This window comes from Bos taurus, chromosome 9 (genome assembly GCF_002263795.3).
Source record: "Bos taurus isolate L1 Dominette 01449 registration number 42190680 breed Hereford chromosome 9, ARS-UCD2.0, whole genome shotgun sequence".
NCBI classification, from domain to species: Eukaryota; Metazoa; Chordata; class Mammalia; order Artiodactyla; family Bovidae; genus Bos; species Bos taurus.
Window position 1 is genome coordinate 23,972,675 of NC_037336.1, and position 25,531 is coordinate 23,998,205.

General features: G+C 37.9%; 1 protein-coding gene across 4 annotated transcripts in view; it reads left to right on the forward strand.

The window, feature by feature from the left end:
* ECHDC1 (ethylmalonyl-CoA decarboxylase 1) overlaps positions 1–25,531 on the forward strand; it is a 53,359-nt gene that overhangs the window by 25,122 nt on the left and 2,706 nt on the right. For 2 of the 4 annotated variants that reach the window (XM_005210692.4, NM_001035415.2), the window contains exons 3-5: positions 1,624–1,766; positions 6,410–6,462; positions 11,510–11,590. In XM_005210692.4, the coding sequence (XP_005210749.1) occupies positions 1,624–1,766; positions 6,410–6,462; positions 11,510–11,590 (277 nt within the window). The remainder of the gene's footprint in view (positions 1–1,623; positions 1,767–6,409; positions 6,463–11,509; positions 11,591–25,531) is intronic. The other 2 variants (XM_024996766.2, XM_024996765.2) reach the window with 1 other exon arrangement.

Below are 25,531 nucleotides of genomic sequence, written 5' to 3' on the forward strand. Positions count from 1 at the left end.
TTCAACACAAGATGACTTTTCTTTACACTCAGCAGAATTCAGAGATATCTCTTGCTATTAATGTTAACGAATAGAAATATAATGCAGGATACAAGTGTCAGCTATATATATCATTTAAAATTTTCTGGTAGCCCTATTTTTAAAAGGAAAAAGAAGGGTTAATTTTAATAACATTGTGTTTAATCAGTGTATTCAGAATATTGCAACTTGTGATTGATATTAAAAGTATCAATGAGATATTTTCCTCTTTTTCATACCAAGTCTTTGAAATCTGCTATGTATTTTACACTACTGTTAGTAAAGTGAGTCTGGCTGCTTGCTACTCAAAAATCAGCATTCAAAACAAGTGTTATTAGGAAAGAAAGTTGCTTTTAGTCAGAATGCTGGCAATTTGGGGAGATGGTGGACTCAGTGTCCCACAAAAACCACCTCTGAAGATTCTGCTCAGCCATGAAAGTTTTAAGGGAAAAAGGGGACATAATCTCAGTCACCGGGATAAGGTGTCTGAGTCATTGCCATCCCCCACTGTGTGCTGGCTTGTTGACTTCTTGTAATTTTTCTTTAGATGCTCTCGTTCACACAGTTTGCACGGATTTGTTCTTGAGATTTCTGAAGAAGAAGCTAGGGAAGAGATCTAGTCCTCTGTTACTTATTCTTCGTCTCTACTTATCTGATCTATGGAAAGAACCAACATGTTAGGCAATGTATTGTGTCATCCAGAGATCTGATAGTTGTGCCTAAGGCCAGAGATGAGTAGAGGATGGGATTGCCTGGCCTAAGGTTAGTGACAAGACAGGGGCTTCCTGTCGAGAGCTCTTTCCTGCCAAAAACTGTTTACACTACTGCACATCTCAGTTTAGACTAGCCATATTTCAGGTGCTCAGTGACTTCATGTGGGTGGTGGCTACTTCATTGGACAGTGCAGCTCCATACCTTCAGTTGGTTCAGAGAATAAAAGGCAACTTTTATATGAGCCTAGAAAAAAATAAAATTAGAAAGGTAAGACTGTTCTAGAGATTTTAGACTAGCTAGCTACTAATTTTAACTAACTACTGAATAGCTATACTTTATGATTTATATCAGTAAAGCTTTTTATTCAAATGGAAACAAGTATTAATTTGATGCCTAGTGTTTAAAACTAATACAAGCAGAGCTACTTTGATTAGAGTGATGGGGTTGGTTTGGGTTGAGAGATGATGAATGAGCCCTACACTCAGAACTCTCAGGTCTTTGCCTGAAGATCACCCAAGCAGATACTCTTCATGGTCCATTTCATCTCATGTTTATTTCACAGAGTCAATAAGATTAGTTTAACTACTGGTATAGGTTTCTCATACTCAGTGCCAGCTTTTTTTTCCTACCTAACCACATATTTATGTGGTGTCTTAATTAAGGGGGAGATAAAGAGAGATCACTAACAAATTGTAAATTTTTAAAGCAGAGAGACTGTCATGCTTATCTTCTTCGTATATACTCAGTACCAACATTATAGGCATTTGATAGACATTCAGTATTTGTAAAATTTGTGATCTAAGAGTCTTGTTTGACACCTTACAGTTACTAAATTATTTCTATTTGTCCAATATTTTATGTGTATGTGATTCCCCCTCCCCTCTCCGGCAGGTGTTATGATGCTACAACTTCTGGAAAAAGTGATTGAATTGGAAAATTGGACAGAGGGGAAAGGCCTCATCATCCGTGGGGCAAAAAATACTTTTTCCTCAGGATCTGATCTGAATGCTGTGAAAGCACTAGGAACTCCAGAGGCAAGTATTGTATGAATTATGCAGTAGATTCTACACGTTTGTCAGCCATCTATGGCTAAGATATTTATATTCTACTTATATGGTTATTATGATGACAGCTATTCTCTAATAGCTTTCCAAAGATCAGAGTTTTTGTTTTTGCATCTTAAAGATTAGCTTGTAATAGTGTGAAGTGATGGGGAAAAAATGAAGGACAGGAAGGTTAGCAATAAAACGTCCACTATTAAAACCAGCAAGGATGTGAAGCCCTATAGCATCTCATGATATGGAGTTTTGCATGAGGTACATATATAAAATACCTAGCATGGCTTTGGCACTTGATAGGCTCCAACAAATGCTGGGAGTTGAAACATTTGCTTTTGAATTATGGTGACAGAAAAGCAGTCTGAATCATCTCTCAGTATTTGTCCTCCATGGAAGCTGTTTTTCTTGAATTCACCCCTCCACTAACATCCCCTAGGCAGGAAAAAAAAAAAAAGCAGATGAGAGAGAGAGGAAAAAGGGAGAAAAATGTATCTGTTACCATTTAATGATAGATGTGAACTGTATGTAGGTAATAATGTTTTAATGTTATTGGACAGCTCTGGCACCACTCTATGTAGTATAAGGATTTCAAGTTGCATAATATCTATGAGGAAAGATCTCTCTTTCATAGTATCTCTTTCTTTCACAGTATCTCTTTCTCTTTCACAGTATCTCATAACCCTGAGAAATCGCTCTGAGGCTGTGAAGGGGAGCCAAGATATATGGGTGTGTTTGCAACAAAGGGCAAGTAGTCAGGAAATTATTGTTAATTAAAGAAAGCCAGACATTGAAGTTAAGGAATTCAGCACTTTTCTGTGTATGGGTAGATTCAAGAGTCTGGGCTCACTGAAATCGTTTCCTTTGGTATGTACCTCAGCTGTAGGGGCCAGTATCCTGTTTTCTCATCCTGAGTTCCCTCAAGCTGCACTGTTGGGAGTGGCTACAGTCTAATGACTGCTCGATGGGGGTGCATTCCTTGTTTCAGTTCTAAGCTCCCTTAGGGTTCACCATCAGGGTTGACTGTGATCGCTGATGACTGCTTCATCCTTTGTTTACCTATAGGATAGGCAGTATTTTATTTTTCAGACTAATGTGTTGAAACCCTCCTGTACTCAGAATCGACAATCATCAGCATTGTATTTGCTTATCTATCGGTAGTTTTTTTCTTTTTTTCTTTAGGACCTGGTCTCAAGAGGTTGGTTTCATTTTGATACCCTTTTTTTAATGAGCAGGGAAAAAAGCTCTCATTGTTCCTAGTGAAAGAAAGTGAAAGTCACTCAATCATGTCCGACTCTTTGCCACCCCTATGGACTATACAGTCCATGGAATTCTCCAGGTCAGAATACTGGAGTGGGTAGCTGTCCCCTTCTCCAGGGGATCTTCCCAACCCAGGAATTGAACCCAGGTCTCTCGCATTGCGGGTGGATTCTTTACCATCTGGGCTACCAGGGAAGTCCCTAATTGTTCCTATTAGACAGTTAATCCTTCATTAAGATGGTCCAAGCAGAGAGATGAATTAGCCCTGAAAAGCATTAGCCTTGAAAAGTTTTGGAACAGAAAAAAAGAATAAAAGAGGAAAAAAATCTAGTGCAATATTAACCCATTTCTAAGATGTGACTTGATGCTGCAGATGTTCTGCAGACTCTGAGAAGTCTTTTTTCAGAGGACAGAAATAATAAGAGTCCAATTGAAGCTTTAAGATAGGGGGAAATAAAAACCTTCTTACTCTGCAGTGAATGGGTTTGATGCCTCGAGGAAAAGTTTGGCCTTTTAGAAACCTGTATATTTCTCTATGTTCCTTGAAGATAGTATCCTCCTTTGTTCAGTGACTTCCCTTGTTAAGTTTCTGGCCAGTCTGTTGCCCCCTATTTCTCTGTGGCCTAAATTTTCGCAGTTCTTGTCAAAGAGCCTCAAAGTTCTTGTCTAACTTCTTTGCTTTTGCTGTGCTTATTGTACAGTTCCATTGTAACCTTATTGATTTGTAGACAAGCTGTTATAAATTTCTCAAAACACTTCTGTGTATTTTGAGGAAATTAGTAAATTCATACAACAGGCACTTAGGGAAAAAAAGGAAGGCCCATTTATGGTTCTCTTACTGGAAGGGGGACCGCTTCCAGGGCCCAAGAGTGGGCTCCTGTCTAACACTCGGAAATGAATTGTCCAGGGAGACACATACTGACAAAGCAAAATGCTTTATTGGGAAGGGATGCCCAGGCAGAGAACAGCAGGGTAAAGGAACCCAGGAGAACTGCTCTGCCACATGGCTCTTGGTCTCAGGTTTTATTGTAACTGGGAGTTAGCTTTCCAGGTTATCTCCGGCCAGTCATCTTGCTTATATCCATATTTGGTCCGATTCCTGGCAGCACATACATCTCTCAGTCTCGATGGTGTCCAGCAAAAGGATTTCTGGGAGGTTGGCAGAATATATTATGGGCTGGCATCTCCTCCCTCCTTTTGGCCCTTCCCAAATTCTTCCCAGCTGTATCATACTGGATTTACTACTCATTGATTGCCTTTATTTTGTGAAACAACGTAGTTCTCCATCTCAAATTCATCTGAGTCAGTTAACTTCAACAAGCACATACTATATGCAGAACGTTGATTACACTGCTAGCTTCTGAGGATAAAGAATGCGTTTTGTCAGCCTCAAATTATCTAGCAAATGCCATCTCCTCTTCTCCTCTGTAAAGCCTCCTCAACTACTCCAACCCAGTGAATCGTTTCTTATTTGCCACTATTCTCAGCTTGTTTAAGCATTTCTCAGAATACTTAATGTGTACCTTGATGCATGATGCATTTCTTTTTTCTCACAAGACTTTTGAAGACTGGGAACCAGGGCCACATTCTACTGATCATGTTCCCTATCTTTATCTTGTATAGATGATGTGACTAATAATAAATCTAAACACAATGTATACAATCTATAAATTCTCTAGTTAAGTTAGAAAAAGGAAAATACTACAGAAACACAAAAGGAAAAAGTTGTTACTCTGGGATTTAGAAAATCTTGTTGAAAAAATGTTTGATTCAGGCATTCCTTGAAATAGGTAGAGACAAGGACCAGCTGTTCCAAATAGTGGGAATGACGTGAGCCAAGACATAGAACAACAATAAATGTAAGGTGTTAAAGGAATGGCAAATAGCTTGTTGCAGAAGAAGTTAGGATGCTTTACTGAAGGGTACAGTAGTCAATAAAGTTGGTAAAATAGTTTGGGATCAATCCTTCCCAAGGAATTCTGACCTTATTTTATTGGTGATATGAAATTATCCTGTAAGAAGGTTTTTCAGGCAGGATGCAAGATACATTACAGAGGAAAGAGAAATTAAATACAGAGAGGCCAGTTAGGAAACAAGGCTGTTACAATAATCTAACCATGAGTAACACAAGTTCAAACTTGTGAAAATAGAAGACAAAGGGATTTAAATTAGGAATATTTCAAAAGAAGGATTGAGGGGACATGCTTGGTAACTCAGCAAACACAAGAAAACTGAAATGGAGGAGTTAAAGATAATGCCAAGAATTCTGAACCTCTTGGACTAGAGAAACCGTTCCTGTTAATTCAGAACTCTGTGATCTATTACAAAGCATCTAGGTACATTTTCATCTTTCTAACCATTCTTTAAATCAAATGGAACAAGTCTTTAAAATTTTTCGTTCCTTCCTTATTGTGTAAGAAAACTGAAGTTCATTGTTATGACTTGCTCAAGTTTATGTTTTTATTATGTGGTGATACTCGTGTTAAAAGTAAGCTTTTTCATAACTAGTTGGTTTTGTCATGCCAAATTTGAAATGTTGGCAGAATGTGAAATTTCTTAGCAGGTTTTGGGACTCTTAAAGGAAACACTAGTTGAAGCAATGGGAATGGATGACACTTCCAAGGAAGAAATTATAGATAAGGTAGAGAAAGAGAATCATGGATTGGATTTTTGGTAACATGTATTTAGCTGAATAAAAAAGAGACAAGAAAACTAGAATATAGTAATCAAAGAAATAGGAAGAGAATTGGGAGTTGAAGTGTCGCTAGAAACGGAGACTATCAAAATGAAAAAATTGATCAAAGGAAGATGCTACGTATGTTATGGGGATACAGAAGGAGATGAGAATAAGGAAAAGCTATTTAATTTAACAAATAGGAGATTATTAGAAACCTTTGAGGAAAGTTTTTTGAGAGAAGGCTGAAGACCCCATTATACTTGGTTTAAGAAAGTATATGAGGGTAAAAAGAAGAGGCAATGAGTTTACACTACTATTAAGAAATTTGTTTTTTATATGTTTATATTCATAGGGGATCAGAGTTTGGGATAATAGGTGGGTATGTCTTATGCCTTGTCCTTCCAAATTACCCTGAGTAGATCTCTACACTTTTCTGAGACCTGACTCTTACACCTAAGTCCATGGTAATACCTCATACAAAGCTGAATTCAAAAAACCCTTGAAGATCAACACAATAAATACACTATAATTTGCATTTCAGACAGCTTCAAAGAGTTTTTAAATGAAAACCTCATTTTAAAAATTTCATTATTTTTGGCTCTACTTTCTAAATCCTAAAAGTGTTTTTCTTTTTAAATTTCTTATGTAAAACATTTACATTGTATCTTTGTGTTTATTCTTAAAGGATGGAATGGCCGTATGCATGTTCATGCAAAACACCTTAACACGATTTATGAGGTAATGTATCTTTGTTTTTAAAACATGATTTCTATGCTTTCTTCTCTGTAACCACCCTCTGTGTTTTTTCAGTCTTCTAACTTTATTGAGGCTTTCCGTGGCTAAGTCAAAGATCTCTCTTGGTAAATGTCACATGGTACTTGAAAATACATGGGTTATTTTCAAATATCTTTTGATACTGATTTTTAGCATCATTCCACAGTGGTAAGAGAACAGACTCTGATTTCGATACCTTTAGACCATGAAATTTTTGCATCTTGTTTTATGTCCCTGGATATGTTCCAGGGCCTCCTAGTTTATAGTCTATGAGAACTTGAATAGAATTTGTATCCTCCTATTGTATGAAAATTGTATAAATCTTAATTATGTTGAATTGGTTCATGGTACCTTTCAGGTCTACTGTATCCTTCTACTTTTTTGTATGTTCAGTCCATTAATTTTTGAGAGTTTGATATTGAAACTCCAACTAAAAATCTTTATTAAAAAAATAATTGTAATATATAGTGGAACTGTATGTAACTTTGTTCTGTATTTTCCAAGTCTCCTATAAATGTGTTATATTTTCATAATTTAAAAAATAAAAAAGGCAATAATTAAAAAAAGAACACAATTTCTTAAAAAAACCCAAATAACTCTTTATTAGTCTATGCTTTGCACTAGTTAAAAAATAGTCACTGATACTCTATTCATATTTAGAATATATGAATCCAATATTCATATATTCTGGTTTGTATTTATTCTAATGATGAACTGTTTATTTTTGCCATCAAGGACAGTCATATAATTAGGTGTTAGTGAAGTACATACAAATATTTAAAAAATAAGAGCCTTGAGAGGTAAAAAGAGTTTAAGACTTAGCTCTTTTCCCTAAGAGTTTGTATTTAGTTATAAGCTGGCTATATTTAAGTATAGTTAAATACTGATACTAGAGCAGAAAAGATGCATAAAGATAACCTAATATTCAAAATTAGTAGAATGTATAGGAGAAGGCAATGGCACCCCACTCCAGTACTCTTGCCTGGAAGATCCCATGGATGGAGGAGCCTGTTAGGCTGCAGTCCATGGGGTCTCGAAGAGTCGTACCGGACTGCGCGATTTCACTTTCACTTTTCACTTTCATGCGTTGGAGAAGGCAATGGCAACCCACTCCAGTGTTCTTGCCTGGAGAGTCCCAGGGACGGGGGGGCCTGGTGGGCTGCCGTCTATGGGGTCGAGCAGAGTTGGACACGACTGAAGCGACTTGGCAGCAGCATAGTAAAGTGGTCTGTATCCACAAGGAGAGAGAAGAAGAGTTACCAGTTGGAGAAAGCTTTTACATATGTCTGAGAAAGATGGATGCACTTTGCACCTAGAAGAGGAAGAAAAGGGAAAAAATTTGGGTCCTGTCATTATGCATTTGGGGTTACAAACTATGACATGATTGGGGTGATTAGCTTTCTACTTCCATATTCTGAATGTAAAAAAAGTTAAAATTCGGGGAAACTAAGGAAATTCATACTTGTTTAGCACACTTATTTATTGGACATGAATGTATTTTTGTTACTCTTTATATATGAGAGTCTAGAAAGTGATCTTCATTGTATTAGTTCCTATTCATCACATTTGACCTTTTCTTAAGTAAATCTTAGAAGTTTTTTTCTTTAGATAATCCTTTTTATTTGGAAGCAGTGTGTGTTAAGAAATGTGTAATTTCTTAAGACCTGTATCTTTTCATTTTGGTTAGACCTACAAAAAAATTTATATTTTTGAAACATTTTAAATTCACCTTTTAATACACAGTTCTGCAAACTGTGTCTTTGCAAACATGTCTTTTCATGTCTTTGCAAACATGAAAGGTGAAGACTATTTTTACTTCAGAACCATTCTTTTATGTAGGATCAGTCTCTGGGTCATTTCAATGAGGAATGAAAAGATTTTTGGTAGGAACCTTCCATACCACATTTCTTCCTTTTTGATACAGCCTTAATTTTCCCATCTATAATTTGATATCAACAAAAATGGACTAAGACTATAGCACACCGAATAATTCCCAATTGTCAGGTGCTTAGAAATTCCAGGAGCTCTCTACAAGCTTGTTAGTCAGTCACTCAGTCATGTCTAACTGTTTGGACCCCATGAACTATACCCCACCAGGCTTCTCTGTCCATGGAATTCTCCAGGCAAGAATACTGGAGTGGGTGCCATTCCTTCTCCAGAGGATTGTCCCGACGCAGGGATCAAACCTGGGTCTGCTGCATTGCAGGCACATTCTTTACCATGTGAGCCACCAGGGAAGCCTGTATACAGGCTTACCTCGGAGATATTGCAGGTTGGGTACCACACCACCACAACAAAATGGTAGCAAAATAAAGCAAGTCACAGAATTTTTTGGTTTCCCAGTGCATATGAAAGTTAATTTATACTCTACTGTAGTCTGTTAAGTATGTGATAGCATTATGTCTTTAAAAATGTACGTATTAATTTAGAAACACTTTATTGCTGAAAAATGCCAATCATCATCTGAACCTTCAGTGAATCTTAGTCTCTTTGTTGGTGCAGGGTCAGTATTGATGGCTGCTAACTGATCAAGGTGGTAGTCACTGAAGGTTGGGGTAGCTGTGGAAATTTCTTGAAATAAGACAACAGTGAAGTTTTCAGCTTCATTTGACTCTTTCTTTCATGAACAATTTCTCTGTAACATCCAGTGCTGTTTGACAGCATTTTTACCCACAGAGGAACTTCTTTCAAAATTGGAGTCAATCCTCTCAAACCCTGTGGCAGCTTTATCAAATACGTTTATTTAATATTTAAAATCTTTTGTTGTCATTCCAATAGTCATCACAACATCTTCACCAGGAATAGATTCCATCTCAAGAAACCACTCTCTTTGCTCATCCATGAGAAGCAACTCCTCATCTGTTAAAGTTTATCATGAGATTGCAGCAAAATCAGTCACATTTTCAAGCTCCACTTCTTATTCTCTTGCTGTTTCCACCACATCTGCAGTTACTTTCTCTTTCTCTAATGTCTTGAACCCCTCAAAGTCATCCAAGAGGTTTGGAATCAGCTTCTTCCAAACTCCTGTTAATGATGTTTTGAGTTCTTCCCATTAATCACAGATGTTTTTAATAGTGTCACCAGGCTCCTCTGCCCATGGAATTTTGCAGGCAAGAATACTGGTGTTGGTTGCCATTTCTTCCTCCAGGGGATCTTCCCGACCCAGGGATCGAACTCCAGTCTCCTGGGTCTCCTGCATCACAGGCAGATTCTTCATCTGCTAAGCCATTGGAGAAGCCCCAACAGCATCTCAAATGGTGAATCCTTTCCAGAAGGTTTTCAATTTACTTTGCCCAGATCCATCAGAAGAATCACTCTCTGTGGAAGCTAAAGACTAATGAATTATATTTCTTAAATAATGAGACTTGAAAGTTAAAATTACTACTTGATCCACAGGCTGCAGAATGGAAGTTGTATTAGCAGGCATGAAAAACAGCTTTTATTTCACTGTACACCTTCATTGGAGCTCTTGGGTGATCAGGTGCATTTCATTGTCAATGGGCAGTAATAGTTTGCAAGAAATCTATTTTTTCTGAGCAGTAAATCAGCAGTGGACTTAAAATATTCAGTAAACTACGTTGTAAACCAATGTGCTCACCCAGCCTTTGTTGTTCTATTTATATAACACTGAGTAGATTGAGCATAATTCTTAAGAGCCCTAGGATTTTCAGAGTGGTAAATGAGCATTTAGTTTCAACTAGTAACAGGCTGCCCCTAAAACGAGAGTTAGCCTGCCCTTTGAAGCTTTGAAGCCAGGCATTGATGTCTCTCTAGCTGTGAATGTCCTAGATGGCATCTTCTTCTAATATAAGGTTGTTTTGTCTGCGTCCTCACCTTCATGAATTATGTTAGATCTTCAGGATAACTTGCTGCAGCTGGCATCTGATCTGCATCAACACTTGCTGCCTCACCTAGCACATTTATGTTATGGAGACGACTTCTTTCCTGAATCCTCATAAACCAACCTCTGCTAGCTTCACACTTTTCTTCTATGTCTTCCACATCTCTCTCAGCCTTCATAGAACTGAAGAGAGTTAGGACCTTGCTCTGGATTAGGCTTTGGCTTAAGGAAATGTGGGTAATTTGATCTAATATCTGGACCAATAAGACTTTCTTCCTATTAGCAATAAAGTTGTTTTGCTTTCTTATCTTTCATGTGTTTACTGGAGGAGCACTTTTCATTTCTTTCAAGAACTTTTACTTTGCATTCACAACTTGGCTAACTGTTAGCCAAAGCTTAATCCAGCACAATAAGTGAAAGTGAAAGTTGCTCAGTCGTGTCCAACTCTTTGCAACCTCATGGACTATATGCAGTCCATGGATTTCTCCAGGCCAGAATACTGGAGAGGGTAGCCTTTTCCTTCTCCAGGAGATCTTCCCAACCCAGAGTTTGAACCCAGGTTTCGCACATTGCTGGCGGATTCTTTACCAGCTGAGCCACCAGGGAAGCCCAATAAAATGAAGCACAAAAAAATGAGGTGTGCTTGCATTATACAGAAGCAACTATTTATTTGGAAGAAAGTTAATATGCCTATAGTTTAAATAATGATTTGGGGAGGTATGTTGATCAGTTTGGGGCTTCCCTGGTGGTTCAGAACAGTAAAGATGGCGATGTAGGAGACCCAGGTTCGATCCCTGGATCAGGAAGTTCCCCTGAAGAAGGGAATGGCTACCCACTCCAGCATTCTTGCCTGGAGAATTCCATGGACAGAAGCTGGCAGGCTACAGTCCATGGGGTGGCACAGAGTCGGATACGACTTAGCTACTAACACCTTCACTTTGATAAGTTTGCATAGCATTTAGTATGAATTATTATATCTTCATTATTATACTGTTTTGCTTCTCATGATTTACAGGCTAATGAGTCTACTGTACCTTGAGGTGTGCTTGTTTTTTAAACATAGATCAATAATTTTGTTTCTACTGTATTTCAAGTTTTTAAAATATTTGTAGATTAATATCAGAATTTAAAATATTAACATCCATTTGTCCTTCTTCCTTCAATATACAGACTTCCTTTAATAAGTGTTGCACTGGTTCAAGGTCGGGCATTGGGTGGAGGAGCAGAAGTTACTACAGCATGTGATTTCAGGTAGGGTAAAAATTGTATTACTCCTCACACAAATATAATTAAAGTGTGAAATTTATTTCTTTGCCTGAATTATAAGTATTTAATATATTTTAAAATAGGATGATTGATGAGGAAATATTTTCTTTCTGCCAATCATATCATTAAAGTAGATAATGAGTCTAATATAACTCCATAATTACTTCATTGCTGTGCATTTCAAAAAGTTAAAATGATTTTGAAAAAAATCCATATTAACAAAGTCCCCAGGGAATGAAGCCAAGGAAATACAAGCCAAGAGTCACAAGAATTATACAAGAAAAGAATAAATAAAAGCCAAGGAAATACAAGCAAAGAGTCACAAGAATTATACAAGAAAAGAATTTAAAAAAAAAAAAAAAACAAAGAAATAGAATGGGGAAAGGGTCTGCTTGGGTCTTCCTCTTACTAATGACAAGAGGTTTTCTGAGACCCTGTCTCTACTGTGATTTGTAGAAACTTTGTGGGGATTTTGAGCTGATTAGAGAATTCATTTAGAGAAAATTATTTGGTATCAATTAACCCTTTAATCCAGAGAAGGCAATGGCACCCCACTCCAGTACTCTTGCCTGGAAAATCCCATGGATGGAGGAGCCTGGTAGGCTGCAGACCATGGGGTCGCTAAGAGTCGGAAACGACTGAGCGACTTCACTTTCACTTTTCACTTTCATGCATTGGAGAAGGAAATGGCAGCCCATTCCAGTGTTCTTGCCTGGAGAATCCCAGGGACAGTGGAGCCTGGTGGGCGGCTGTCTATGGGGTCGCACAGAGTCAGACACGACTGAATCGACTTAGCAGCAGCAGCAGCAGCAGCAACCCTTTAATCCTAGAATTCTTTTTAGTATTGGATAGCTGTACTTTTGGAGAAGGGAATGGCAGTCCACTCCAGTGTTCTTGCCTGGAGAATTCCAGGGATGAAGAAGCCTGGTGGGCTACAGTTCGTGGGGTCGCAAAGAGTCAGACACGACTCAGTGACTAACACATGCAGCTGTACTTTATAGGAATGATACAGTTTTTGTAAGGCTTTCTGTATTTTGGTTTTGTGTGTATAAAACATAAATGTCAGTTTAATGACTTGCTACAAAATAGGAAGCTATGTAACCATCTTATAGGTCAAGAATTGAAACATTATCAGCATTCCTGAACTCCTTAAGTCATAACCCCTTCATTTCCATCTGTAAGAGAGTATTACCCAAAATTTTATAATTACTTTCTCATTATCCTTTATAGTTTTATAAGTTAACCATTCTATAACCAATATATTCTATTTATTTTCCTTTTGAACTAAATATAAATAGCATACTAATAGAAATACTATGAGGAAAGATTCAGTTAGCTAATTCATGCAAAAGAGGTAACTTTTTAAAATTTATGACTCAGGTTTCAGTTTATAAGTTGAAATATGTCACTTTATATTCAAATAAATTGAGATTTTAAAATAGTTTGGGTGTATAAGACAAATTACAAAGATCCTAGTCTCTTTGAAAACTGTGTTAAAGTTGCTTCAGTTGTGTCTGACTCTCTGTGACCCTATGGACTGTAGCCTGCCAGGCTTCTCTGTCCGTGGGATTCTCCAGGCAAGAATACTGAAGTGGATTGCTATGCTCTACTCCAGGGGATCTTCCCGACCCAGGGATTGAACCTGTGGCTCCTATATCACACGCAGATTCTTTACCTTTGAGCCACTGCCACCTGGGGAAGTCCCTTTGAAGACTACTGCTGCTGCTAAGTCGCTTCAGTCGTGTCCGAGTCTGTGCGACCCCATAGACGGCCGCCCACCAGGCTCCCTCGTCCCTGGGATTCTCCAGGCAAGAACACTGGATGGGTTGCCATTTCCTTCTCCAATGCATGAAAGTGAAAAGTGAGTGAAATCACTCAGTCGTGTCCGACTCCTCGCGACCCCATGGACTGCAGCCTACCAGGCTCCCCCGTCCCTAGGATTTTCCAGGCAAGAGTACTGGAGTGGGGTGCCATTGCCTTTTACTTGCTAATTGGGGAGCATTCTTGTATACAACAAAAACTGGCCATTTCACACGACAGTGCCCTCTGCTGTCATCAGTGCAGATTGCATTCAGTTCAGTTGCTCAGTTGTGCTCAACTCTTTGAGACCCCATGGACTGCATGCAGCACACCAGGCTTCCTTGTCCATCACCAACTCCCGGAGCTTACTCAAACTCATGTCCATTGAGTCGGTGATGCCATCCAACCATCTCATCCTCTGTCGTCCCCTTCTCCTCCTGCCTTTGGTCTTTCCCAGCATCAGAGTCTTTTCCAAGGAGTCAGTTCTTCGCATCAGGTGGCCAAAGTATTGGAGTTTCAGCTTCAGCATCAGTCCTTCCCATGAATATTCAGGACTGATTTCCTTTAGGATGGATTGGTTTGATCTCCTTGCAGTCCAAGGGACTCACAAGTGTCTTCCTCAACACCACAGGTCAAAAGCATGAATTCTTCAATGCTCAGCTTTCTTTATGGTCCAACTCTCACATTCATACATTACTACTGGAAAAACCATAGCTTTGACTATATAGACCTAATTGCAGATTCTATCAGGAAGCTACATTTTCATTCTATGAGGAGGAAGCAGTTATATTGGCTTTATGGACGATATGAGACTAAATAGAAAATGTGTGTGAAAGGATTAAATGCTTTTCTCACTTTACCCTGAAATAAAGGTACTTATGAAATATATCATTTAAACATATAATTATATGATATATAAGTATAAAGTATATATTTAGATATAATGTAATATATCTAAAGAATCCTAAGCTATATGTAAATATACATTATTACACTTAAAAATCCTCTACATAAAAGTAAGTGAAAATTAAAACTTTATAGATGTACTCTGGACAAAATGTACCCTCTAACACAGAATGGTGTGCTCATCTTTAAGCATTTATTAGACTTTTCCTTCATCTTTTATACTCATTGCTGATCTGTGTTTGGGTGGAGTTAGGGTTTAGGACAAAAGGCAAAATCACAGAAAAAATAATTAAAGATTACTTAGTCCTTTAATACTACTAATTTACCTTTCTATGTTTTTCTGTAAATGAAGTGTCATATGTCCTAGAACCTCATAAAATACTGAGTTTTTTTGATTATGAGAAGTCTCAGGGTACTACCCTCATCAGATATATTCAGTATCATAAACTGATACAGTCACTTTTCCGTGAAGACATATTCATTTGTGGATCAATGACTTGGCTTGTATAGATCCTCATATTAAGCTGCATTCAGTAGAGTCATTCATTAAACATATATTTAGCACACATTTATGCTAGCTCGGGAAGCAACAGTTAGAACTAGACATGGAACAACAGACTGGTTCCAAATACGAAAAGGAGTACGTCAAGGCTGTATATTGTCACCCTGCTTATTGAACTTATATGCAGAGTATATCATGAGAAACGCTGGGCTGGAAGAAACACAAGCTGGAATCAAGATTGCTGGGAGAAATATCAATAACCTCAGATGTGCAGATAACACCACCCTTACGGCAGAAAGTGAAGAGGAACTAAAAAGCCTCTTGATAAAAATGAAAGAGGAGAGTGAAAAAGTTGGCCTAAAGCTCAACATTCAGAAAATGAAGATCATGGCATCTGGTCCCATCACTTCATGGGAAATAGATGGGTAAACAGTGGAAACAGTGTCAGACTTTATTTTTTGGGGCTCCAAATCACTGCAGATGGTGATTGCAGCCAAGAAATTAAAAGACGCTTACTCCTGGAAAGGAAAGTTATGACCAACCTAGATAGCATTCAAAAGCAGAGACATTACTTTGCCAACAAAGGTCCATCTAGTCAAGGCTATGGTTTTTCCAGTAGTCATGTATGGATGTGAGAGTTGGACTGTGAAGAAAGCTGAGCGCCAAAGAATTGATGCTTTTGAACTGTAGTGTTGGAGAAGACTCTTGAGAGTCTCTTGGACTGCAAGGAGATCCAACCAGTCCATTCTAAAGGAGATCAGTCCTGGGTGTTCTTTGGAAGGACTGATGCAAAGAACTTTGCAGTACTTTGGCCACCTCATGCGAAGAGTTGACTCATTGGAAAAGACTCTGATGCTGGGAGGGATTGGGGGCAGGAGGAGAAGGGGACGACAGAGGATGCGATGGCTGGATGGCATCACCGACTCAATGGACATGAGTTTGAGTGAACTCCGGGAGTTGGTGATGGACAGGGAGGCCTGGCGTGCTGCAATTCATGGGGTCGCAAAGAGTCGGACACGACTGAGTGACTGAACCGAACTGAACTGACTGATGCTAGCTCAGCATTGCCATTCAAGAAAGTTGTGTGTCTTGGTTTTTCATTTAGTATTTTTAGTAATACAGTTTTATTACATTTTATAAAATCCTTGGTTCACAACTTATAAGAAGTTTTAAAAACATAGAAGCTGATCCTTCACAGTAGAAGTGTGAAAAACACTCTCCTAGACTATTCAGCTCTTTTAAATGTACACACTCAATACAAGGGTTCTTAAAGGTAAAGCCTAATAGAAAGGCTTGTATAACTGAAGTACATTACTAAGCAGTAGTTACAAGGTAGTGATAAACCAATATAAATTACTCTAGCTGATCTCCCACCTAACTTTACCATTGTTCTGTCGGATATTTTCTATAACAAACTGGAAACTATTTCTGGAGATGAGAGATACTTTTTTTTTGAGACATATTTTTAATATGAATATTCCTGATAAGTGAGTGCATTACCCCACTCCCTGCCCTGAAACCCTTTAAGCACCAGCTGATAATACATGTAATGAATTAATATGTCAGAAACACTCAGGTCTACATAACATATATAGACTCTCAAACTGAATTGCCTTCAGTTGAGTCATCATTTTCTGTAAAACTTGCTTAGAGAAAATGGCTTTTAAAAAACATTTTCTAAAGTTGGTAACTTAAAAATTGTCATTCCACAGTGCTCAAAAACTAGTCATTCAAACATTATGTTTCTCTTTAGTGACAAAATTGATGAGGAAATAAAAAGGTAGAACCATGATAAAATCATCTGCTTCTAACTTTTAAATTTGTCTTGATTAAATGAAACACAAATTAAGAAAATATGTATTTGAATATTAGTTTTCTATTGCAGCCATAACAAATCACCACAAATTTATTGGCTTATAACAGCACGTGTTCATCTCACAGATATATAGGTTGGAAGTCTGGCTGGGCTGAACTGCGTTCTCTAAACCTGGTCACGCAAGGCCCAAGTCAGTAGGTTGACCGGACTGAGCTCTAAGGACTCGGGGGAGCGTGCACTTCCAGGCTCATCCTGGTTACAGCTGGCAGAATCCAGTCCCATGCACTTGTAAGACTGAGGTCTCTGTTCTTCCATCAGCATGCCAGCCAGGGGTTAGTCTTCGCTCTTGGAAGATGCCTGTATTCCTTCTCATGTTTTCCATGTGACCCCCTTCAGCAGCGGTGGGTTAAGTTCCTTTCATACTTTAAATCTTTCTCACTTTTCCCTCTGCTGCATCTCTCTGACTCCAGCTGGAGAAAGTTTTCTGCTTTTAAGAGCTCACTGGTTAGAATGAGCCCACTCAGATAATCTGGGATAATGCCTCTGTTTTGAGATACACACACACACACACACACATAACCTTAATTAGATCTGCACAGTCCCTTTTATCATGTAAAGTAACATATGCACAGCTTCCTGGGATTAGGGCCTGGATGTCTTTGTGGGACCATTCTGTCTCCATCACAAGGGCTTGTCATAGAGAATATAGTTGCCAGCTTTTTTTTTTTTGCTAACTTTTATATTCCTATTTGATCACCAATTAAAATTGGTAACTTTGTTACTCTAAGTTACCTTTGTGAACTGCATCTTTTTAAACTTGTTTAGATATACCAAATTGGTAAAGGTTCATTGATACAAAAATTACTTAATGTGTTGTTATATTATAGTTTCTTAGATTGCTTTCAAGCTCAAGATTCTAGAGTGTGCTTTAGGAGGTACTTAGAACACTCATTCCTTGATTCCCCTTGTCTTATGCCCTATCATTCAACAAAAGGAAGGGGGTGTGAGAGGGAAGGGGAAAGGAAGGAAAATCTCTCAGAAATATCCTAGAAAATAGAAAATTACAAACTCAAACTGCTTGAGTTTTCAGCATCAACTTTTGGCAGTCAGAAACATGTCAACAGTTTAATTCAGTTTTTGCTACTTAATTTGGTATAAGAGAGAAATTGGAATTGTGCTTTTGGTTTGAATTTACAGTCAGCTCTCTGTATCTGTGGGTTCCAAATTCAAGATTTCAACCAAGGATTGAAAATACTCTGGAAAAAAATTCCAGAAAATTTCAAAAAGCAAAACTTGAATTTGCCATGTGCTTGCAACTACTGATGTTCCTTTTACACTGAATTAGGTATAAGTAATCTGATAGAAAAGTGAAAGTGAAGTCGCTCAGTCGTGTCCGACTCTTTGCAACCCCATGGACGGTAGCCTACCAGGCTCTGCCGTCTATGGGATTTTCCAGGCAAGAATACTGGAGTGGGCTGCCATTTCCTTCTCCAGGGGCTCTTCGCAAACCAGGGATCAAACCTGGGTCTCCTGCATTGCAGACAAACGCTTTACTGTCTGAGCCACCAGGGAAGCCCTGGTGGGTAATCTAGAGGGATTTAAACTATATGGGAGGATGTGTACAGGTTATATAAAAATACTACACCAATTTATGTAAGGAAATTAAGCATCTGAGGATTTGGTATCTGTGAGGGATCCTGGCACCAGTTGTGGAATGGACAAAGACTCCCTGCACCATAGTATAATGTAACTTCACCAATTTTTAACATTTTGCTGTTCTGTTTTTCACCTCTTATGTGTGTGTGTATATGTATGTTTTATATATATACACACACATATATATGTAAAATAATTTTTTATGAGAAATTTGAGAGTAAGTTGCAAACATCTTACCCTTTTACTCCTTTATACACACACACACACACACACATATAAATATATATTCTTCTTTTAAGAACTAGTTGTTCAGTTGCTCAGTTGTGTCTGACTCTTTGCGACCCCATGGATTGCAGCATGCCAGGCTTCCCTGTCCATCACCAACTCCCGGAGTTTGCTCAAACTCATGTCCATTGAGTTAGTGATGCCATTCAGCCATCTCATCCTCTGTCTTCCCCTTCTCCTCCTGCCCTCAGTCTTTCCCAGCATCAGGGTCTTTTCCAATGAGTCGGCTTTTCACATCAGGTGGCCAAAGGATTGGAGCTTCAGCTTCAGCATCAGTCCTTCCAATGAATATTCACGGCTGATTTCCTTTAGGGCTGACTGGTTGTCTCCTTGCAGTCCAAAGGACTCTCAAGACTCTTCTCCAGCACCATAGTTCAAAAGCATCAATTCTTCAGCGCTCAGCCGTTTTTATGGTCCAACTCTCACATCCATACATAACCACTGGAAAAACCATAGCTTTGACCAGATGGACCTTTGTCAGCAAGAGTCCATATAGTAACTGACTATACTGTAATGAAGAACTAGAGTGTTCTTTATATAACCACAGCACACAGTTGTCAAATGCAAGAAATTTAACATTGATGCCATACTTCATCTAATATACTATCCATATTGTAATTGTGTCAGTTTGGCAGTGATGTCCTTTATAGCACTCCTGACATTCCCTCTACTGCAGGGTCGTGCACTGCACTTAGTTGGCAGAGCTCTTCATGTTCAGAACTGAGATAATGCTTATAAGCCACTAAGTTCGTGTGATAACATCAATAGAAAGTAACACAGATAATGATACTTTAAAAATGTTTATTGTGCTTTCTATTGTAAAAGGATATTTTGTGCATTCTGGGGAATATGAATCACCTGAGGATTTTGTTGAAATGCAGTTCTGATTTCATCTCAGGGGTGAAGCCTGAGTTGATGCTGATATTACTGGTTCACAGACCACTCAATGAATAGCAACGTTCTAGATTACTTTGTGTGTTGGTCATTCAGTCGTGTCCAACTCTTTGTGATCCCATGGACTATAGCCCGCCAGGCTCCTCTGTCCATGGGATTCTCCAGGCAAGAATGCTGGAGTGGGTAGCCATTCCCCTCTCCAGGAGATCTTTCCGACCCAGGGATCAAACCTGGGTCTCCCACACTGCAGGCATATTCTTTACCATATGAGCCACCAGGGAAGATTGTTTTGAAAATACTTACTTTGAACATATTGTAAATATTATAATAATAAAATATACCTTACTGTATATTAAATTTTAAGAATATAGAGTTAGCTATAGCATAAAAATTAAAGTTGCAGCCAAAGGTAATTAGCAGTAGCACTGCAGTGTGCTTTCTTCATATCTTTTTAAAATAGACATAATTTTCTATTTTTAAAAAATTAGGATCATATGACCTATATTTTATATTTAATGACAGTGTTCCCATATCACTTGTGTACTTGAAAAATATGAATTTAAAATTTTTTAAAATATCCCATCAGTTTGGATGTACTAAAATATCCTCTTTTGGCTGTTTCTAATTTTCCTCTATCATGATTAATGCTGTGATAACTGCCTTATATGTAAGGCTTTGTCATTTTGGATTATTTTCTTTGATTTATTCTATAAATCCTAACACTTACTAAGTATTTCAGGTACTTAGTCAAAGAATGTGAACATGTTTGAAAGTTTGGATACATAGTGCCAAGTTACCCTCCAGGAAAGATTCTGCTAGTTTATGCTACGACCAGCAGTATATGAGTGTCTATTGGAGAGCATCCTTTTTACAATAAGTATTACTCTTTTAAAAGCTCTCTTCTAACTTTGATAATCAAAAATTAAATTTTATTTTGTGTTTTTTAAAGTTTTGGTGAGGCATAAATTTTCATATATTCATTGATGTGTATCTGTGTGAATTGTGTGCATTTTCTTTTTGTTTTTCTTTGGAGTATCTTAAGATTTTGCTGTTTATACACTGGATGAAAAACACATTTTTATTCCGTCATCTCCCTAGAGGAATAAAATTCTCAATTATGCAATTTAGAGCCTGTTATTTAATTTGTTTTCAATCTTGAACATTGATTTTATGAATATAAGTAACTCTCAGCCAAAGGTATTAGCATTTCCAGCTGCTACCTTTTAGTTCAAAGTATATCACAAAGAAAGGGAGCTGTAAACAGGCTTGTCCCAAGGGAGCTACTGTACATAGCCCTTTTCTTAAAATACTAACCTAATAAGTCAAACATGAAATACAACATAATATTCATACTTGCACAAATGTGCACACAAACACACACACACCCCCTAACCACCACATCCCAGAGTCATTAAAAAGCAAACTCCATTTTTGCTGTGGCAGTGCCTGTATTCTGAATATGAGATGTCCAGCTCAGGAAGCAGTCACATTTCCTGTGCATGTTGCTTTTTCTGTAGTTATCACTGTTTTATGTGAAAAGTCTTACTTCAGAGCCTGTGGTATCAAGAACATCCCCTTCTCTGAGCATGCTAGGATTACAACTGAATACTAAAATCAGACTTTATATTCCCCAAACATTCTCCTGCCTGTTGCTCTCTCACTGTACCACCACCGTCACACACAAATGCGCACATGCACAAATAGAAAAAAACTTCATTCAACCACATACTTCTTACTCAAGCGGTCTCTTTACATAAAGTACATGGAGCCTCATGAGACCAATCAGCTAAGAGCAGGAAATCAGAAAGGTGAGATAAGGGGAGGATCTTTGAGATCTTTCCCTCTCTTTTCTGTAATTTGCCTGTGATGTGATAGACAACAGGAGGAAGAAAATGCCAGGAAGGTACGCACAAAAATAAATAAGTGTCTGTGTTCAAGGCATGATTCTAAAAAGTATTGTTTGCGGTCAGAGATGTTGCTGCTTATGTACCGTATTTCTCACGTCACTACAGTTTGCTTTGTTGTATTTGGTTTGTTCTTAATGTCATGTAAACGACCAGCAATTTCTGACCCTAAAAGTTTATTTAAATCAATGATTCCGGACTTTAAATTTATGATATCATGTGATTTAATTTTATAACAGGACTGCTGTCTTTAAAATTTTAAATATTTATGCTTTTACTTATATTGCACAATATTCCTTAAGTTAGTCTTAGGTATATGTCTATTTCTATGTTTTTAAAAAAAAATCAACTTGGAATCTTCCACTTCAGTCATATCTATAACGGAACACAGTATTATTTCTACCTTTATTTGGAAATTAAGAATTGTATATAGTTTGTAGTCTCCGTTAACAGATATTGAGGAAAGATAGTGTATCATTCAGAGAAGGCGATGGCATCCCACTCCAGTACTCTTGCCTGGAAAATCCCATGGATGGAGGAGCCTGGTGGGCTGCAGTCCATGGGGTCGCGAAGAGTGGGATAAGACTGAGCGACTTCACTTTCACTTTTCACTTTCATGCATTGGAGAAGGAAATGGCAACCCACTCCAGTGTTCTTGCCTGGAGAATCCCAGGGACGGGGGAGCCTGGTGGACTGCTGTCTATGGGGTCGCACAGAGTCAGACACGACTGAAGTGACTTAGTAGCAGCAGCAGCAGTGTATCATTATTTGCTGGGCTTCCAGTGCAAGTATAGCTCTTTTACATTTCAATACTTTAGGGATTGAATGACTTTAGTCCAGCAAAAAACTTTATAATGCCATTCTAGCAGAAACACTGCTATTATTTGTAGTGACTTACCTGTTAAGGCAACCAACTTGATAATAATGAAAGCTAGTACACAGAGAATGTAATACGTGTACTGTGAGGCTATAAAATACATAGTTTTTATATACCAAATAAAAGTATAAATAATACTGTGTTCTATAGATGTGGCAGAGGCAGAAAATTTCACACTTTTTTTTTTTTTTTTTGATGTGGACCATTTTTAAAGTCTTTATTGAATTGGTTACAATATTGCTTTTGTTTTATATTTTGATTTCTTGGCCAGGAGGCATGTTAGAATCTTAGCTCCCTAATGAGGGATCAAAGCCACATACCCTGCACTGAAAGGTGAAGTCTTAACCACTGAACTGCCAGGGAAGTCCCACACTGATTTTTTTTAAAATATATGTATAAGCAAGTTCCTCTAGGATTAACAGAATTGTGGTGTATATATGTCCTAAGTAACTTTCATATATTAACTCATTTATTGTAGTACTCATAGAAATTCTAAGGCATAAATACTATCTTTATATCTATTTGCTGGACAAGCATACAGAGGCCCAGGGATGTTAAATAATCTACTCTTGCTCCTCTTTATAACATTGAGTCTTTGGTCTCTGCTGTGTTTTACAAGGTGTAAAATGCAGCCGGTCTAGTGGTCAGGCCTGGTAGTCTGGCTTAAGTTATATTCTTCCCCAGTGCAGTTATCTATTTGTTTCTCATTTCTTTGCCATTTAGTTCATGAAAAGTACCTTTCTTTAATAATAAACATTTTTAACACTTAAAAAAAATAACTTTTAGGAAAAAGTTTCCTATTTTAATACAATTTGGTAATTGTTTTTCTTGAATAAGTTTGTTCAAAGTCCTGAAACTTATAGCTCAACTTATCAGAAATTAGTAGCACAATGAACAGTCTTTTCAGGTATCAACATTGACTTTGCAACACCTGTCAAAAGATACTCTCTTCCAAGTTATGGTTAGTTTTTCCTGATGTATCCATACCACAACACCAGGTATATCCAGGTTAGATTAATTTCCTTATCACCCCTCTCAGTGGGTGTCACAGGAGATTTTCAACCTTGCCAACGATAATGACACTAACAGTCAGAGGATACTTACAGTTCTACTTGTCAAAATTCTAAGAGAGTTAATATGGTTTAATGAGTCTGCTATAGGGCTTCAGAATCTTAAGATTTGGGTCTTCCAGTTTTCTACATAGATTAATAGATTATCACTTGCAGGAAACTACATTATACGTGGTGCCAGATAACTGCATCTAAACTAGCAGGAATTCGTGTATAATCCTGTAAGGGCTCTTAGGAAGAAGTTTCTAATTTTGGATACATCTTGTTGATGGGACATTTTCTTCATAAATTCTGATTATCACCATTGAAAATTTTATATTTAAACTTGAACTTTTAGATTAATAAAGAGTCTTGTGAAGGGTTATCATCTAAATGTCCCATATTTCTCTCATTGTTAAACTACTTTGTGTTCGTCACTAATAAAATTTTTGGTCTTATTTTCTAATGTAATATGCACTTCAGTTCACAAGTACACCCTAGGCATGACGTATAAAGAATGGATGTCAGAGTTTGATGACAACAGGTATTTATACAAGGACAGCCTCAGGATTTGTTAGCGTTCTTTACAAGTGATACCTCACCTTATAAAACGTGGCAAAAGGAAAACAACCAGTATAAAGATGATGTTATTCTTCAGGAGAAGTGAAGTCGCTCAGTCGTGTCCGACTCTTTGCGACCATGGACTATAGCCTACCAAGCTCCTCTGTCCATGGGATTTTCCAGGCAAGAGTACTGGAGTGTATTGCCATTTCCTTCTCCAGGGGATCTTCCTGACCCAGGGATCAAACCCGGGTCTCCCACATTATGGGCAGATGCTTAACCATCTGAGCCAACAGGGAAGTGGCTTTAGAAGGCATTCTTTACAAGCAATTCCAAATATATATATGTTTTATACATAATAACTTTTGTTGTCATAAGTTCATCTGCATTAGCCCAACATCTAGGACTTTAACCAGCTTTTATGTTCAGATGATTTTAAGTGAATTTTTTCCTGACATAGTCCTTCTTTGTATTGTAGACATAGCTCTGAGCCATCAATGTCAGTTCCAGGGCATAATTAGGAATTGTGACAATTTTATCTGTGAAAAGCTTTTTAGGATTTTCAACATTAATAATATTATTTCCCAGTTATTAGACATTACTGTAATTTCTACTTTCTTTTGACCTTGATTTCTGTTTAACGAAGCTGTTCTTCCCTCACAATTTGGGGCTAGTTCAGATTCTTAAGACACTTGGTTCCTTCTTCCTCCCATTTGAAAATTATTTATTGAAAACTACTACTTTCATGGCTGTTTGCTTCTAAAAACAGTGGTCCATAATTGAGGCAGATTGTCCCTCATAGGAATTCACAGCTGCCAAGGAGAACGTCCTCTTTCCCAGTGGGTTAGTAAATAGGCTTTTGTGAGAATTCTCTATTGGAATATTTCTCTTGATTAAAGGATCAGAGACTGAGAGTCTGTTGTTCTTGGTGCTGAAAGAACCAACCACCTGCAGCTGGGCATTGAACACTTGGGAAATGCAGAACTAACTTAGTCTTCATTTTTGTAATGAGTAGCTTGAAAGCAATAATTTTTCTTAAAAAATTAAAATTCAGACATGACCTTTAAACCAAATTAGATTTTAATAGTGAATGCATAGAGGCATGCAGTCAAAATACTGATAGGCTGCATTCCCCAAACACTGTGGCTTTATGCAGCCTATTAATAACAGCATACACATATTTAACTGGTAAATGATTGCTGTGCCTACTAGTCTCCTTGTTTATTCCCTTTTATTGTTCCACTTGATTAATCATCCTGTACATAAAAGTCCCAATATTTGGGGAAAATGAATCCCTGCTGTAGGAAATCATCCCTCTCAAGTCCAACCCAAGCCACTGTCAGCTTTCTTACTAGCATCCCCGCTTCCACTCTCCCCTAGTTACCTATTGTATGTAGTGGGAGGTTTAGAGCATGCGTGGGGAAGCTAACTTGCTTGGATTTAAAATTCTGTCCCTGCTATAGCTGCATGGCCTTGGGTGTGCTATTTATTTCATCTGTTGCCTCTGTTTCCGTCTGCAAAATGAGCATATTACTATACCTCCAGGGTTGTTCCGAGGATGTTAACATAGAGTTCCTTAAATAGTTGGTGTGCTATTAAATGCTAAATAGGCAACTCTTACAAAATAAATCAGATACTACTCCTTTGGATGGTCTCCTCCTAAAGAGCCTCACACT